The following is a 17,836-nucleotide window of genomic DNA, read 5'->3' as shown; positions in this document are numbered from 1 at the left end:
AATAAAAATAAATAATAGAACTGAAAAAAAAAAAAGTTCATAAGTAACAGCTCGGGTTCAAAGATGTCAGTTTGAGGACCCAAGCCATGGTCTTTTCAGTAGCCTCATTTGCATGTGAGAGTTGGACAGTCAATAGGGAAGACTAGAAGCATTGAAGTATTTGAGTTATGGTGTTGAAGAAGAATATTAAAGGTACCATGGACTGCCAAAAGAACAAACAAATCTGTGTTGGAAGAAGCACAAGAATGCTCCTTAGAAGCCAAGATGACCAGACTTTGTCTTTCATACTTCAGACATGTTATCAGTATACATCAGTCCCTGGAGAAGGACATCATGCTTGGTTAAGTGGAGGGTCAGTGAATAAGAGGGAGACCCTCCACGAGATGGAGTGACACAGTGGCAGCAGCAATGGGCTCAAGTGTAGCAGCAATTATAAAGATGGTGCAGGACCAGCAGTGTTTCATTCTATTGGACTCAAGGGTCGCTATGGGTCTATTTTGGATTTGGCCATTGAGGATGAAGACATAGTTAAGGCTTTGTATCAACTTGACTGGGCCGGGATTCTTAGTGGTTTAGCAGTTAAGATGTCATCACCTCCATGATAAGAACTAATATAAGACAATTAACTTCATGATGTGATCTGATGTAATTATCCAGTGTGTTGTAAAGCCTCACTTCTATGATGTTAATGAGGTTGGATGCAATCTACAGGGTTAGGTTGTATCTTGAGCCAATCTCTTTTGAGATATAAAATGAGAGAGTGAAGTGAGCAGAGAAATAGAGACCTACTGCCATGAAGAAAGAAGAGCCGGGAGTGGAGTATGCCTTTTGGATCTGGGTTCTTGCACTGTTGAAACTCCCAGACCCTAGAGAAGACTGATGCCAAGATATATGGAGATCTCCAATGAATACTGGGCTGACAACTGCTGAAAGGAGACAAGGACCCCAAAGCTGACAAAAAGAAAACCTTCCCCTAGAGCTGGCACTCTGAATTTGGATATCTAGTCTCTCAAGCATATCAACCATAGTGAGGTTGGCCCAGATTCGGCCCAGGATCGGGCGGGCAGGCAGTGTTTTGTTCTGCTGTGCATAAGGTCACTATGAGTCAGTACCAACTCTGTGGCACCTAAGGACAACAACAAAGGTGTCCTGGTATGGTGCTGTAGGATAATCACTGGACTGTTAACTGCAAGGTCAGTGATTTAAACTTACCAGCTGCTCCTTAGAAACACTAACAGGGTCACCATGAGTCAGAACCGACTTGAAAGCACTTAACAACAACAAAAGCCTCCTAAATTGTAAACTAATGAATTTCTGGTTGTTAAAGCCAGAATAGTCTGTGGTTTTTCTGTCATAGCAGTATTACTAAGACACCCAGGTACCATGGTACCCATGTTTCTAGTAGATGGTGTGCTGTGGGGCAGGTTACGAGGGCCACTTTCCCAAGATCATGTTCAAATTGGCAGCATGCTTTCTGAGCTTCTCATAGAGACTAGGACGCTCCCTCTGTGATTTGCCCAGATTGTCCCCAGAGACTTTGCTATCAGAATCCTTTGTGCCTCCCTACTGCCCAAGCAAATTCTGCCTCTAAAGAATCTTCTCCCCAGGTGGTTTACATCAGGGAGAAGGCTAAAAAGTCTTTCTCAAGCTGAAGCTGTCTAAAAGAGGAATTTAGGAGTACATTTTAGTTACCACCCAAGAGGAATGACTGTAGATAGATCCAGAAGAGGAAGCCCGAGACATGGCACTCCAGGAAAGGTGTGGTATTTACATTTGCTTTTGTCCTTCTTTGTTCAGGATCTGCTTGTTAAATTTATTTTCTATTCCTTGTGTTGGGAAAAATAACTCACTCGACTCTGCCCTCCCTTGCTCATACACATACATACACACACACACACACACACTCTTTTTATAGGGAAGAGATACCATGTGACCCCCAGAAGGCAGGGCCACCCCCATTCCCTCACCTACCCCTTAAACCCAAGGAATGTTTCCTTAGTGTTCTTCCATCTAAGGTCCTGGCTGAGTTCTGCGTGTTCCTCTTATAGCACTGCAGGGACCTTGAGAGGTCATTGATCCATCTGGCCATCTCAGGATCCCTCCTTGGCTGCTGTCTGAGGATAGCCCTCTTCATTTAAGGTTTTCTTTCTGTTTGGTTAGAGGCTTATTCCCCGTGTATGTCATCTAGGGCAGAGTGAGGTGAGGGGGGAGCCTTGTGCTTAATGGGAAACCTCTAAATGCACTGACTGCTGAGAGGGCTCTGTGAGTGTTGATTAGAGTTAAGCTCAGAGTGGCTGCTAATGTACATTCCTGACTGATAGGGACCAGATAATGTGCTCCAAGCAATATTTTTAACCTGTAGGAGATATGGAAGCTTAAAAGGGTTAAGCTTTTCTGCTGCTTTTGGTGACACTAGGTGCTAAATTCCCTGCTGACATGAATAGCATTGGATCCTGGGCATTATCAACAAACAAACAAACAACACACCACCTTCCTTCTTTGAAGTCTCTGTTCTTCCATTCTTTATTTCCTTTATACTTTCTTTCTTACTCTTTTCTCTAATTCTATCTCTTGTCTCCTCATACCATGCCCTTGATCTTCTCCCCTCTCTACACCTGCCCAAAGTAGAATCTTGGTGAAAGGAAAATGAAATATCCACAAACATGGGAAGGATATTGAGAGCAGCAAAACCCATCAACATAGTTCTCTGTCAGGTTTCTGCTGAGGAATATGGAACTTCTGATTTCTTGATATAAAATTGACTGTTAGGTATTGACTATTGGGTAGGGGCAGTTAGGACTGGACACCAAGGTCACTCTGAGTGGTAGGCAAGCCAGACACTTGATGTTCCCCTCTGCTGGTTCCCTGAGCTCTGTAGGCACAGGCAAGAAAGATTTCTCCATTCTGCACCTCTGTAGGGGCAGATACCCACCTGGCACTTCTATGTCACCTCATCCCAGACAGTGACAATGAAAGTGTCTCCTCTCCTGTTTTTAGGTATGGCCTTTGGCTTCAGGCCGGTTGGGGCAGTGCTTACACACCATCCAGACTGAAGACCGAGTCTGGTCCATTGCTATCAGCCCATTGCTCAGGTAAGGGAGTCATTTTTGTAAATGTTTTTATCTCATATAACTAATGCTTTTATTTTACTAAATCAGGTGAACTAGAAAATCTCCCAACTGAAGTTACTTTGGAGATATACACACTTCGTGTCTATATGTGGTTGAGATAACTTTCCAGAGACTTATTTCCTAAATACCTAACACCAATAATGTTAAAGAAAGATGGGTTAGAATGCAATCAGGAGTGCAGCTGTTACCAGGAGTATCCCTTCTGGGTACGGTGCCCTCTGGGGCAGAGGTTTCTCAGCATCTCTGGGAGGTGACATCCCTAGTCAACCTGTTTTCCCACCTCACATCTCTGGTTTATCCTCAGGAGAGGCTTAAGGCCTCTATCCAATTGGGCTCTCTTCCAAGGACACACATTTGTAGAGGAGTAGGATCATCAATACTTATAACCCAAGTAGCATGTTTTTATGATGACTCGACATTTCTCTAGCTGTACTTGTGAACAAGTGAGCTTTGCATCCTGCCTTCAGCTTTCTGGGTTCTGTTGAGCCAAGACAGCACCTCTCTTCTCCCCAGCAGGGTACATATACTCACTCTCCTGCACCTGTTCTCTCACAGTAGTTTCCAAGAGTCTTCCCTCACTTCCTTCTCAACCCCCTGAATGATAAATGGAAAAGCTGCAGGGCTGCCACCCTCCAACACTGGATTTAAGTCAGCCTCCTTCTCCTCACCCCATGGAGCCTACACCCCTCCTCCTGCTCCTTTCCACAGCGCCCTTTCACATTTTTTTTCTTCCCAAAGAATTAGAGCCGATTAGCCACGTCATTAATTCTTCAATTTGACGGCTGATATAGCAGGACCTGAAACACATTGCTGACCCCAGAGAATGGAGACCCCGTTCCTTAGCATATTGACGATGGGAGAAGTTAATTAAAATTCCACAGAGCGGAGGTGTCGGCTAACCTATAAACCTGTCGCTGTTCAGAACAAATCATTTTCGCAATCCTAGGGAAGAGAGAAGGAAAGACCAGCAGGGAGTGAAGAGGCCTAAGTGTGTGGGAGCAGAGGGTGGAAAGTGGAGCCATTGAGCTTTGTCTCCTCCTCAGTTTCTCTCTAATGCTGCCCTTTTTAAAGCCAATTAGCTAGGCTTGGGAGTCTGTGGGCTAGATATATGTAAGGACTGTGGGAGGTGGCGGGTGTGTTGGTGACTTTGTCTCAGTGGTTACCTGGATACTTCTGGTGGTTTCGGAAGACTTGGGGGAAGGGGCTAGGAGGTAGTGGCAATCTTCAGGACTGGAGGTAGTCCATGTGCTTCCTGCATGCACATGGCTGTAGACTAAAAAGCATAAGCAGGCTCTCCTTCCACTGCTCCTGTCTCCACTATTCCTCTACTCCAGCTGCCTCCTCTGGAATGCCATTTCAACTCATAGCAATGCTTAGTTATAGAATAGAATTGTCCCGAGGGTTTTCTAGGCTGTAATCTTTACAGGAGCAGATTGCCAGGTCTTTCTCCTTAGGAACTGCATGCTCAATGGGTTTGAACTGCCAACCTTGTGTTAGCAGTTGAGTGCTTAGCCCTTATGTCACCAGGCTCCTTCTTGATAAAATAGAACACAGAAAACTGTTAAAGATGGTATCTATAAGAGAGACTGAGGACAAAGTCAACCTTTATCATTCAGAAGCATTTTAGGTGATTTAGAAACTGATTTTGGGGAATGATCTAGGATTAGCACTGGACTGTGAACCACAAGGTCAGCAGCTCAAACCCTGCTCCTTGGAAACCCTATACAGGGTTGGTATGAGTCGGAATTGATTTGATGGCACTTAACAACAACTACTACTACTGAGGAGCCCTGGTAGCATAGTGGGTTATGAATAGGACTGCTAATAAGGTTAGCAGTTTGAATCTACCAATCACTCTGCAGGAGAAAGTTGAGGTGTTCTGCTCCTGTAAAGATTTACAGCTTTGGAAACCCTATACAAGATTGCTTGGAGTTGTAACTGACTGCATGACACACAACCACCACCACCACCTCCACCACTGTTAATAGTAGCTAACATTTATTAGTCATTTTCTCAGCCAGACCCTCTGCTAGCCCTTGATGTGCCTTTTCATTGGTGAAGACCCGGGTCTTGTATTTTCTTCACATTCTCCTCCATGGTTTTCTTGTCCTCTTGGTATGTTTTCTTAGCCCTGGAATGATTCTTTCACCTTTTGTGGGCTGCGTATTTAACTCCTGGTCCACAGGTATTTGAGATGGTCTTTTCCCTAACTTCACTGATTGTGTCTTGGATTCTTTTTAAAACAGTTTGTATTTGGTATTCTATGGATGATCAGGGTATATTGTTGTTAAGTGTTGTCAAATCAGTTCTGACTCAACAGTGACCCTGTATAGGGCTTCTGAGGAGTGCCTGGTAAGTTTGAACCAGTGTTTATCCTACAGCAGGACTCAGGGTGTAGATTGGTGGTGCTATCTCTATCCCTTTTTTGCTTACCCAAAGAACACACAGGGATAGCGCTCTTTTCATTTTATTACTAGATCTAGTTCTTCTCACTATTCCCATGAGTTTGAACTTTTCAATAAACTCATCTGTTTTCTCAATTTGGAGAGACACTATCTCCCATTCTCTTTGTGGTTTGTTCTTTAGAACAGACTGTTTTCTGCTTTGCTACCAACCAGCAGGTGGCCTCAGGTAAGTCATTCTTTGAGTCTCAGTTTCCTCATCTATTAAATGTAAGTAATAGTTCCCTTACAGACCTTACCAGATTATTGTGAAGATGACCAGTTCTTAAGACTCTTATATGTAGGTTCTGACATAAATTGAAAGCATAAGTTGAATCATTTTTTTAAAGTTTTCAATATTAATGCTTTTTTTAAAGTTCTTTCTTTTCTTCTTCCTGGGGCCCATTTGGAACTTCTTTATTGTTTATTTTCATTTCTTCTTCTTTTTTTGTGTGTGGTTTGGGTGAAAGTTTACAGAGTTTAGTTTTCCTATTACTGCCTTCTGTTATCAGTATCTTTATAAATCCGATCTTTGTTTGTCTTTGAGGGTTGGAAACATTACATATAAACTTACATATATATTTTGATATATACGTACATTAAAAAATACACAAATCATACAAGAAAAACCAGATTATATACTGTTAGTGTGGTTCATTGTAACCTGGGTATGTCCTACAGTGGGAACTACTCATATCTTAAAGTATTAGGAAAAGTTAGAAGGGCTATGATATTATGCCAACCAGAATCACCTATTTGATGTAGCATTTGTCTAGTGTAACTTCATTTCCTAAAGTCTCCTCCCTTTCTCTGGCTTCTCCTGGCTCTTGGAATTACACTGCTTGCTTGCTGCCTTGTTGAAGTGGGGACTCAGGATGAATCCCTGTTGTGGCTCCTTTTACACCCTGTAGTGTTTGTTCCTGCCCTTGATGGCTGCCTTCTGCTTTCCTCCCTGCCACCTTTCCTGTTGAGGGTGGTTGTTAGTGCCACTAATGTGATATGAACCTGAACCCCTCAGGAAGAACATGAGAGGATGTGGGCAGCAACTGCTCTCTAGGGAGGGCTCTCATTGGGGGTTTCTGCTAGGAAGGTGAGGCTCTCCAGCTGCATCTAATCCCATCAGTCAACCATCCAGGATGTGTTGTTCATATGCACTCTGTCCAGTCTGAGGTCAGGTACTCCTGGTTACCTGACAGCTTCTCATCCCCTCACTGCCCCCTTATGCTCTTATAGTCAGGATCTGGACAGTTAGGAGACCTAGCATAGCTTTTTTTTTTTTTTTTTTTAGCTTCATATATATATAATTTAATACTTAGGTCAGTCACTTAAAAAAATCTGGGTTTTTTTTTTCTTATTTAATCTCTTTGTTTAAAATCATCTGACAAACCTATTCATGTTATTTGTCTTTGATGCTGGAGTTTTTCTCCCTTCTTTTCTTGCACATTCAGGAACTTACAATAGGAAGCATGAAACTTCAGTCCCTAAACTTAGTTTGAGGTGTTGCTGACTGGGATAAGCCAGATCTTCTGTTCTGTGTCCTCATGCCCCCTTTCCTTTCTTCCGTGACTGTGAGCTCTTGATTCATAAGCAGTCATGGAGATGGTAGTTAATGCGGGGTGTGTGCTTTGAACTGTGTTTATGCAGGTACTCAAAAATACAGGTTGCAAACCATTGGGCTCTACAGGAAGGTTGCAGACAAGGACCCTTTTCTTTACCTCCCCTGTGCCCTCTTTACTCATCTTCTGATCGTGATAACAGTAGTCCTGGTGTTGAGATTCCTGGCTTATAGAGGGAGTTCTTCTTCTGTAGAAGAGCTCCAGCCTGGAGTTATTTGAGAAGTGAAGGAAGACTGAGGTGGAGCAGGAATGAGATGCTGGCTCCAGGCCTGTCTGAGTATAGACTAGGAAGCAGAAAGGCATTTGGTCCTGCTGGTCTCAGAGATGCTGTCTTCTGAGGGCCCATTGAGTTATGAACACTTTCTTATGAGTAACACAGAAGCAGATTAAAAAAAAAAAGTCTAATACATTTTATTGCCATATAAAACTTATTTCCACTTTAAATACTACACAGTGAGGAAATGTACCTATCATATAAGATTTGCTACACAAGACCTTTTTAAAGTGTTGAAGAGCAAAGATGTCAGCTTGAGGACTAAGGTGTGCCTGACCCAAGCCATGGTATTTTCAATAGCCTCATATGCATGCGAAAGCTGGACAGTGCATAAGGAAGACCGTAGAAGAATTGATGCTTTTGAGTTATGGTGTTGGAGGAGAATATTGAAAGTGTTATGGGCTGCCAAAAGAAGCAATAGATCTGTGTTGGAAGAAGTGCAATCAGAGTGCTCCTTGGAGGCCAAGATGGCCAAACTTTGTCTCTCATGTTTCAGACATATTGTCAGGAAGGACCAGTCAATGGAGAAGGATATCATGTTTGGTAAGGGGGAGGTCAGAGAAAAAGAGGAAGACCCCCAACGATTTGGATTGGCCAAGTGGCAGCATCGATGGACTTAGGCGCGGCAGCAGTAGTGAGGTTGGCCCAGGATCGGGCAGTGTTTGATTCTGCTGTGCATAAGGTTGCTATGAGTTGGTACTGACTCGATGGCACCTAACAACAACAAGTGAGGAAATTAAGAACTTTTAATGACTCAATTTAATTTCTTCCTTTCTCATTCTCTTTTTTACTCATTCCTTATGTATTTATTGAACACTTATGCTCTGCCAGCTTCCCCAAGAATCATATAAGATAGGTATATAACTGTGATTAATGGTTGCCAAGTATAATGTTGTTGTTGTTAAGTGCCGTCGAGTCAATTCCGGCTCATAGCGACCCTGTATAGGGTCTCCAAGGAGCAGCTGGTGAGCTTGAACCACCGACTTTGCAGCTCACCTGAGTTTGTAGTCTGATGCATTAGCTCACAGCACCACACCAGGACTCCTGACAAGTATAATAAGTGCCTTGAATTAGGCTGTCTTTGACTGGGCAAGATGGGGGTGTTACTCCCCTCCCAGTAGAAGGAGAGATAAATGCAGAACCAGGATAAGACAGAGAGGCATCAATAGTGCCCAGGCTTTTAGCCTACTGATGTACCCTGTGATGCTGGTGAGGCCCACACATTTGGGCAGGCTCTTGGTGCATCACTGTGCCTTTACCAGCATTTTGAGCAGTAGCTGTGGGTCTTGAAAGGCCTGTGGTGGCATGGGAACATCCTCTCTTCCTGGAGACCACAGTTGATATAGGAAGGGGTAGGGGAAAGAAGTATTTGATGGAGTCTTGGCTCACTTGTGTAGCTGTACATGCTGACACTCTCCCAGGAGTGTAAATGCACACAGATCTTCAGTTTGCAGGGCCCCCTCCAAGCCAACAATGGGGGCCTTGGTGGTAAGAAGACTCTGTAAACCTGCTGGCCCTGCTTTCCTAGAGTTGGGAGGAAGAGGAACCTTCCTCTGACACCATAGTTATTGCCTTCCAAAAAAAGGAGATGCTCACCAGAGTCCTTTTCCCATCTCTGAACAACTCTCACTATCATGTGAGGGAGTGTGGTCAGGAAGGCTTCCCAGGACACTTGGGTTTTAATCCCTTCTCTCTTGCTTCTGTCATAAGGGAAATATATGAGTAATATAGGTGTAGAAACTTGATTAACTGTGTTATTAAATATACAATATAATTTTGTGTAACTTTGCTCACTGTGGTGGCCTGTTTGTTTTGGGGGCGATTAGTCCAAGTCTGCATGAAATGTACCAATTCCAATTTGTAAAGTGAGTTGCAGCCTCTGGGGGTTTTTGATGGAGTTGATGCTTCTTGCTTCATTTCTCCCAGAGGTAAGGGAGAGTCTGGAAAGGAAAGCAATCACTGTGTTGTACTGTTTGGTAAGGGAGTGGGTTTCTGGGGAGAGCAGGGTGTTTGTTCCCAGTGGCTACAGGGTTTACTGTGTGTTGTGTGTATGTGGTAGCCTGTTGAAATACATCTTTCTTTAATGGAAGGTAACTGCATCTGGACTTTTCTCTGGCAGAGAGGTTTGAAAGATTGGAAAAGAAGCAGCCAACTTTCAGTTTGGATTCTGTTGGCTCCCAGTGGCTTTGCAATCCTTTGGCTCTGTGCTTCGTGACTCAGTCTGTGCTTTTAGGAGAAGAATCAAAAGGAAAGCTTGTGTCTCTGAGTGCTTTTTCTGTTTGGGGGTGGAGAGCTGGATCTTGAAGGGGACCCCTAACCTTGATAACCTGAAGAAAGACTGTTGGACAACTTTATAGAGCTTCACATTGTGGATAGTGTTCCTGATGGCTTGGGTCAGGTCACCTCTTGACTTTCTCTTCCCAGGGTTAGGGACAGTGGAGAAGGAGAAGCATCCTTTGGAGCCTGTCTAGGAAAAGGAGATTGGAAGAACTGAGCAAAGAGTAGCTCTGTATCTCCTTTGCCAGGCTGCAGAGCCCATAGAAGAGATCCTTCTGTACATAGTGCCCCTGAATAAGAAAGCCAAAGGCACAAAGATACCACGGAGGGGCCTGGTGCCAGAGACTAGTGTGGCTGAAGGGACCTTATGGCAATTGGGGAAAGAAGGATGCTCTGGGCAGTAAAAGAAGCTAGGTGGACTGGCCCAGCTTGAAATGAGCTAAACCTGGAAAGAGAACAGTGTGGGGACGCAGTCAAATTGGAATCCAGTCCTACCAAATCTCAGTGCAATACCCACCCTAGAGTTTATTGCCTCTGCTAATTGAGACCTCTCAGGCAGTCATATCCATCAGTTACAAGGACCAAATGCCATAAGGAGTGGGTTTCACTCCTCAAGACCTTGGCTTTCTGCCATTCCCCAGGACAAGATGGGCACAAGGAGGCTCATGTGATGAGCTGCTGGCCTGAGACCAGCAATCCTTCAAGTCCTGGCTGGCCCAGAATTCATATGTGGGAGTGACTACTTCCCTGGCCAGCAAGTTGGCTGAATTGTCAAGAGGTGACTTAAATAAAACACTACCAGGCTGCTGCAGAGGGCTAGATACTGTGGCTATAGTCGATGTATCAAGGCTCTGCCTCTGCTAACAGGGCATCTTTCCATTCCTCTGTGTCAGTGTGTACATTCATTCCTCTGTGTCAGTGTGTTTCTGTTTTTCTTTCTCTCCTGATTCCAGGTCTCACCTGCAGTACTATTTCTTCTATTCTTCCTTCATCAGGAAGAGAGAAGGTAATTTTCTTGCCTTAGCTGCTGCTGGCTTTTTTGGGTTGTGTGTGCAGTTTGCCTGTGTTTTTCCACCTTTGATCACTGTTCTGCCAACAGATAATTTAGCAATCACATCCCAAGGTGGAAACATGGAGTTAATGTTAAAATCAGCTATTTTTTTTTTTTTAAAAAAAGTCTTTTAAACTTCAGTGGGTGATGAGGCAGAGAGGGAGGCGGGAGGGTGAAGGGGAGCCATAAATTCTGTAGCTGGTGTAACTGTTCTCTCAGCAGCCGGGAAGCCTCTGATGTCTCCACAGCACTTTCATTAACATTTAAATTAAGGGTTTGTTTTCCAGTCTGTTTTATAGGCAGGGACCTTTCATGGCCTGTCACATGCAGCACACCCCCCTTTCCAAGCAAGTGTGTAATTGTAGCCACTGCTCTGTCCCAAACTCTGGGTTACAGGCGGAGGTTCAAAGGGAATTCCTGGAGATGGAGCTTTGGAAGTATAAGATGTAACAGTCAGGATGTGGGTGTTACTCCTCACATGAAGGTGCTGTGGAGGAGCGCTCTCTCCCCTTACCTGACCTAGGCTTCTCTCTGCTCTTCAAGGGATGCAGTATGACTTTGAGCCCTTTTCCCTGGGGCCAGGTGGAAAAGGATGTCATCTACCCCATGCTATCTGCTGACATCCCAAGTTAGGCCTGGGACCAATGATTTTTAAAATATAGATCTTCATGCGAATCTTCTTCATTTTGAATTATTATTATTATTTTGAGTCTCATTAATATTTCCCCTTACCCCACTTGGAGAAGCAACAAAATAAAAGGGGTTATCATCTGAGAATTTATAATCTAATAAGATCCTTTGGTCCTAAAATTACATTCTAGCATGGACAGATGTGTGTACACACAACATACTTAATGCAACTATATATATTCCCTATCTCCCAAGTCACTTACTTAGAGTGTGCTTATGTCTGGAATAGCCTACTGACTTAGAAAAGGATTTCTGGTGGTGCAGTGGTTTGGTGCTGGCTGCTAATAGAATGGTTGATGCTTTGAACCCACTAGATGCTCCCCAGGAGAAATATGTAGCACCCTGCTTCCATAAAGATTGACAGACTTTGGAACCCTAGGGTGCAGTTCTGCTCTGGCCTGTGGAATCATTATGAGTTGAATTTACTAGATGGCAGTGGGTACTGACTTGGGAGATTGTCTGAGGAAACTGACATTCAGAGGAAGCTCCCTGTGGCCTTCATAGAGTGCATTTGTTTTTGAACTTTCTTTCACAGAGAAATATCTTGCAGCATTTAGAGGTGTTTTGAAAAGAGATTGTTGTTCTGGACTCTCTCTTTCATGTCAGCATCCTGTTGGTCTGTAGATGATGAAAACGTGTACCAAGCACACACAAGAATCCCATTAGCCTGGAGTGTCTAAGAGCTTAGTCACCTCACTGCTGCTCTCTAGCTAGACAGTGATAAAGGGGGCATTGGGGCCTTTCTCACTTTCTGTTCAGAGGCTGAGGATTTTCTTTCGTTTAGAGAATTGGCTTTACTTCCTGAGTCATTACAGCTCTCTTCCTTCCCTCATTAAGCCACTCAAATGTGCTGTATCAGCAAGGCTGAAGATGGTTGAGTGTTTTGTACTCCTGTTCCAGGTAACCTAGTCAACAGATGGACAACCTCATGCCCTGAGGTCCTGCCCAAGGGGAGTGAAGGAGGTGCCGGGACGACTCCTGTGCAGGTGCTGCTTGGGCTCAAGTTGCAGACTGGTGTCCACACCCCTCCTGGTGGTGATTAATCTGGGACATGGGCTGATGGAGGCCCAGCCAGGGCAGCTTTGGTCCCTCACTGTGAAGACCTTTGGCTCAGAGACTGAACTGATCTCTGTAGCTTGCTTCGGCTTGGGGTTTGATCTGTCAAGGCTAAAGAGGAACCTGATGGTGAGGCGGAAACTTCTAGCCCTGTCTGACTTATAGCACCGACCCATTTCAGTGACCCTGTCATGATAATACTCATAGATTTAAGAGGATTTCCCCACCTGTTAGCTGTTTAACACTCAAATCAGCCAAAAGAGGGATGCTCTTGCAATATCTGTGCCTTTAGTTTCTTGAGCCAAGGGAGCTCTAAGCAGACTAGGGGTGGTTGTGATGCTTGTATTGAGTTGAGGTAAATAAGGCTATGATGGGGGTGTGACTAGATCAGTAGCAAAATGTAGAAGTGGGGGAGGTCAAATTTTCTTGTTTTCCTTTTCATTTCAAGATTGTTGTTGTTGTTGTTGTTGTTAAGTGCCGTCGAGTCGGTTCCGACCCATAGCGACCCTGTACAGGGTTTCCGAGGGTGTAAATCTTTACGGGAGTAGAAAGCCTCATCTTTCTCCCGCGGAGCGGCTGATAGTTTCGAACCGCTGACCTTAAGGTAAATCTCCAAAAATGTGCCCCCCTTTTTTATCTACCAGAGTCCTAGCCTGTGGACCCTCTAGGTGGGCAGTCCATAGTGTCATTTGTAGTTCTCTTCTCTGAGTTAGGACAGACACACATGACTCTGTTCAGTTGTGGACTTGAGAAGACCCAAGAACAGAAATTCTAATTCTGCTGCCCATACAGTTTCCCAGACTGGTCTTTCCTGATGACATGTCTGAAGTATGTGAGATGAAGTCTCATCATCCTCACTTCTAAGGAATATTCTGGCTGTACTTCTTCCAAGACAGATTTGTTTGTTCTTTTGGTATATTCAATATTTGCCAGTACCATAATTCAAAGGCATCAATTCTTTATTGTTAATGCCATTGAGTCTATTCTGACTTATAATGACCCTGTATAGGGTTTCTGAGGAGCAGCTGGTGGATTTGAACCACTGATTTTGAGGTTAGCAGTCCAGTGCTTAGTCTTTGTTATTTATTGTTCAGCTTTTACATGTATATGAGACAACTGAAAATACACAGACTTGGGTCAGGTGCATCTTAGTCCTCAAAGTAACATCTTTACTTTAAAAAGGTCTTTTGCAGCAGATTTGCCCAGTGCAATTTGTCCTTTAATTTCTTGATTGCTTCTTTTGTGGATGACAAGAAAGGATGCATTTACACCTCAGCAAACAAAAGAATATATTTGGCACTTCCTTTAGACCAACACTAAAAGATCTCTGATCTGTGGATTAGAGAGCTGCTTATCCCTGTACCTCCATAGCAATTTCTTGAACAGGACTCTAAAATTTCAGATTGTGAGCTTTGGGGGGCAGGGATTTTATTTCCTGTCTGTGTAAGAGTTACGTGTCTGTGTAAGAGTTACGTGCCTGTGTGCTACAGACTTTCTTTGTCTTTGAGGTGCCCTATTAAGCTGACCACCCAAGATCCTTGCCCCTTTTTCCAGCTTGTTTTTACTCTTCTCTCTGATTGGATCGTTTTCATAGAGAAGCGTGTGTGACATGGTCTGTCTGATTGGCTCAGGCAGAAGGTGTTGGCCAGGAGGGAGACATGGAGGGAGTAGAGGGAGGTGAGCAAGGTAAGCACATGGGTGCAGAAGCCATGGTAATTGCAAAGGGAATATTAATCCAAGAGCTCCTGGCCCAGGAAATTGCTTTCTGTGGAAGCATTCCTCTTTCATCGTTTGCGATGCAAATTAAAAACATGAATGGAACACAAAAGTATAGAGGGGGCAAGTGAGGTGCTAGTTGGGATGTGACGATATCCAAATCTTAAGCAGGGTCTTCATTTTCAGAAAAGAATTTCAAACAACCAGAGAGAACCTTTTTAGGAGATTAAAATAATTTAAAATCTTATTTGCTGTAAGTCTCCCCCCTCCCTCGCCCCCCTTTTCCATGTGCTTGTTTTCAGAGTTGTCTCTGACTCAGTTCAGCCTGCCCGATTCCAAGCTTATGAACAGTGGCCATGGGATCATAGTATAGTTTAAATTTTTCACTGCAGACTGAAAATCAGCAGTCCCATCGAAAGTTTGCTCACTTTAGAAAACATGCATACTGGCTCTAAGGGGCTGGTACCTTCACATGCCACTGAAGAGCAGCATCTTGAAGACTTGTAGCTTGCCTGCTTTGAGGGAGGAGGTGTTGAAGTCAAAGTTCTGCCCTTTATGCATTCCCTGATACTGATCCCTGACCAGGGGTACGCCTGGGGAGGCAGAATATGAGTCCACCAGGCCTTTTTCCTCCCTTTATTTTCCATACCTCATCTAACCAATCTAAAGACGTAAGGCTTTTGTCACTTCCAGGCTGGAGACCTTGTTATTTACGCTGTTTGTTTGTGTTAATATTGGTGATGCTGTGGTATTGCTGGAGGTGAGGATGGGCATGGTGTGAAGCGTCAGACGGATTGACTGCTTTCTTGGAAGTGAGGTAGACGTGAAGGATGTGAAGAGTGGCCAGAAGGCAGCTCAGAGAGAGAACTTTTTAAGAAAAATTTATTATTTTTTTTGAGAGAGCTTTTTAAGTTTAAATATGCCCCAGTAATGGAGGCCACTGTCTTAAAGTGGGGGCTTCTTCACCTCCTTTGTGTGGGGCTATTGCCCACATGACATGCATTGGCTGAACAGATAGGGAAGGAAGAGCTGCCATGTACAGCATGAAATGAAAGGCACTTTCGGCCCATCATCACCATAAGTATCGCTCTGTCTCATCTTCACTGATTGGGGATTTGGAAAGAGGTTATCATTTCTGTGGTTAAAACTCTGGAGTGTCAGGTGCGTACTTTCCCAACAAGAGCCTGTCCAAGTTTAAACAGAGTCATTCTCAGCTCCGGACTCGCTGCACCATGATCTTCAAGGGCTACAGAGAGGGTCCTACTCAGAGTGCGCGACCACGGTCTCTCCAAGGACTCTACCCTCACCGGATGGTTCTCTTTTGCCTACTCTTTTCTGCCAGTCACAGTTGTGGTACAAGGTGTCTTGGCCAAGCCTTGGGCTGCTTTCCTTCTGTGCCTGAGTAGGAAGACACCAAGGAAGTGATTGGAGTGTAGTTCTTTGATACATGACTTAAGAGAAGGGTGAGATTCCTAACATTTTGCACAGAAGGTGGTATGTGGGTTAATGTGTTGGAAGCACTGTACTTTCCCTGCCAGTTTGAATCTCACTAGTATCTAGTGTAAACTGTAGTTGAGAATTAAAACCAAATTAGCAGGTAAAAAAAGTACAGGTTATTCGAAGGATTCTTCTACTTGTTTAGAAGTCTGAGGCTGGGAATATCTTTCTTTGTAGCCTTGTTGTGGAGGTGGTGGTGTGCCGTGGAGTTGGTTCAGACTCATAGCGTCCCCGTACAGGGTTTCTGAGGCTGTAAATCTTCACAGGAGCAGAAAGCCTCATCTTTTTCCCGTGGAACAGCTGGTAGTTTTGGACTGCTGACCTTGAGATTAGCAGCCCGACTCGGAACCACTACGCCACCATAGCTCCTTGTAGTCTTATTGCTGTTGCTGTTAAGTGCCATCGAGTAGATTCCGACCCACAGCAACCCTGTATAGGGTTTCCTCGGGTGCGGCTGGTGAACTTGAACCTCTGACCTTGAAGTTCAAACGAATTTGCAGTCTGACACATTAGCCCACAGCGACAGCCTTATTAGGGAGGTTTAAAAATGAAGGGAGGGAAAGTTAGTATTTTAAAATTGCATTCATTTGTCAGTGAGTATCAAAACAAAAATGTGAAAAGTTTTTTTAATGATGTTAAAATATATAACAAAAAATTGACACCTCAACCATTTTTAATTGTCCAAATTCAATGACATTAATTACATGCACTGTGTTATGCAACCCTCATCACTATCTATTTCTAAGTTCTTCATTACTCCAAATAGCTCAGTTCCTCTTAAGCAACACTCCCCATTTCCTCTCCTGGTAATCATTAATAAACTTTGTAACTTGCGTTATTCTAGATAGCCCACCTAAGTGAGAGCATGTATTTGTCCTTTGTGCCTTATTTAACTTAACATAATGTTTTAGGGTTTATCTATCATATAGCCATGAATATCTTTTAGCACATAAATTCCACTTCTAGGACTTGATCATAAGTATGTAAGATATGGAGTCCTTGTGTGGTGCTGAGGGTTAATGTGCTGGACTGCAAGGTCAGTTTGAACCCCAAGATCGGTGATTCAAGCTCACCAGCTACTCCTCGGAAACCCTGTACAGGGTTGCTATGAGTTGGAACTCACTTGATAGCACTTCACAACACAACAACATGTAAAATATATGTACAAAGACTTAGATAAGAAGCATCTAAATATCTACTAATGAGAGACCTAGTTAAATATTTTACAGTATTTCACTCAACAGAATACTAGGTAGCCATTAAAAGGATGATATTGATGGATATGTATTTATTGACCAAAAAAAGATATAACATATTGTTGATGGAAAAAATGATCATAAAACAGTATAATAATTAAGTATCTCTTCAAGATTATTTTTTATATGGTAGATATTTGCTGATAATTACTTTATTTTTCCTTTTTTAAATTTAATTTTTTTTCACAATGAATATTTTTATAGCTTAAAAAATCTCATAAATTACATTTTAAATGTTTATTTCACTGTCAAGTAACTGTAGGAAGACTCCCTTTTATTTACACATACATTTAAATTAAGGATGCATTTGTTGTTTTTAGGTGCTGTCGAGTCAGCTCAGACTCACAGTAATCCTGTGCACAACAGAACAAAACACTGCCCAGTCCTGTGCCGTCCTGACACTTGTTGTCACACTTGAACCCATTGCTGCTACCACTGTGCCAAACCATTTCATTGGTGGTCTTCCTATTTTTTGCTGATCCTCCACGTTACCACGCATGATCTCCTCCAGGGACTGGTCCCTCCTAATAATATGCCATAAGTGTGAGAGACGAACTCTCGCCATCCTGGATTCTAAGGAGCATTCTGGCTGTATTCTTCCAACATAGATTTGTTTGTTCTTCTAGCAGCCCATGTTATTTTCCAACACCATAACTCAAATGCATCAATTCTTCTATGGTCTTGCATAGTCCTATATTTACTTTTTTTTTTTTTTAATGTTTTATTGTGAATTATATGGTAGTTTACATGAGAGAACTTTAGTTTTACATTCATTCCATCGTATATCATCTCACTGCCATAGTTCCAATCCTCTCCATGCATCATCAACCA

At 43.3% G+C, this 17,836-nt stretch overlaps 1 protein-coding gene across 1 annotated transcript in view; it reads left to right on the top strand.

The window, feature by feature from the left end:
- Window positions 1–17,836, top strand: part of FBXW4 (F-box and WD repeat domain containing 4) — a 108,000-nt gene that overhangs the window by 43,799 nt on the left and 46,365 nt on the right. The window contains exon 5 of the mRNA XM_006831265.1: window positions 2,998–3,092. Coding sequence (XP_006831328.1) covers window positions 2,998–3,092 — 95 coding nt within the window. The remainder of the gene's footprint in view (window positions 1–2,997; window positions 3,093–17,836) is intronic.

The sequence above is a fragment of the Chrysochloris asiatica genome, unplaced genomic scaffold (assembly GCF_000296735.1).
Source record: "Chrysochloris asiatica unplaced genomic scaffold, ChrAsi1.0 scaffold00003, whole genome shotgun sequence".
Taxonomy (NCBI): Eukaryota; Metazoa; Chordata; class Mammalia; order Afrosoricida; family Chrysochloridae; genus Chrysochloris; species Chrysochloris asiatica.
This window is presented reverse-complemented; position numbering and strand designations above follow the sequence as displayed.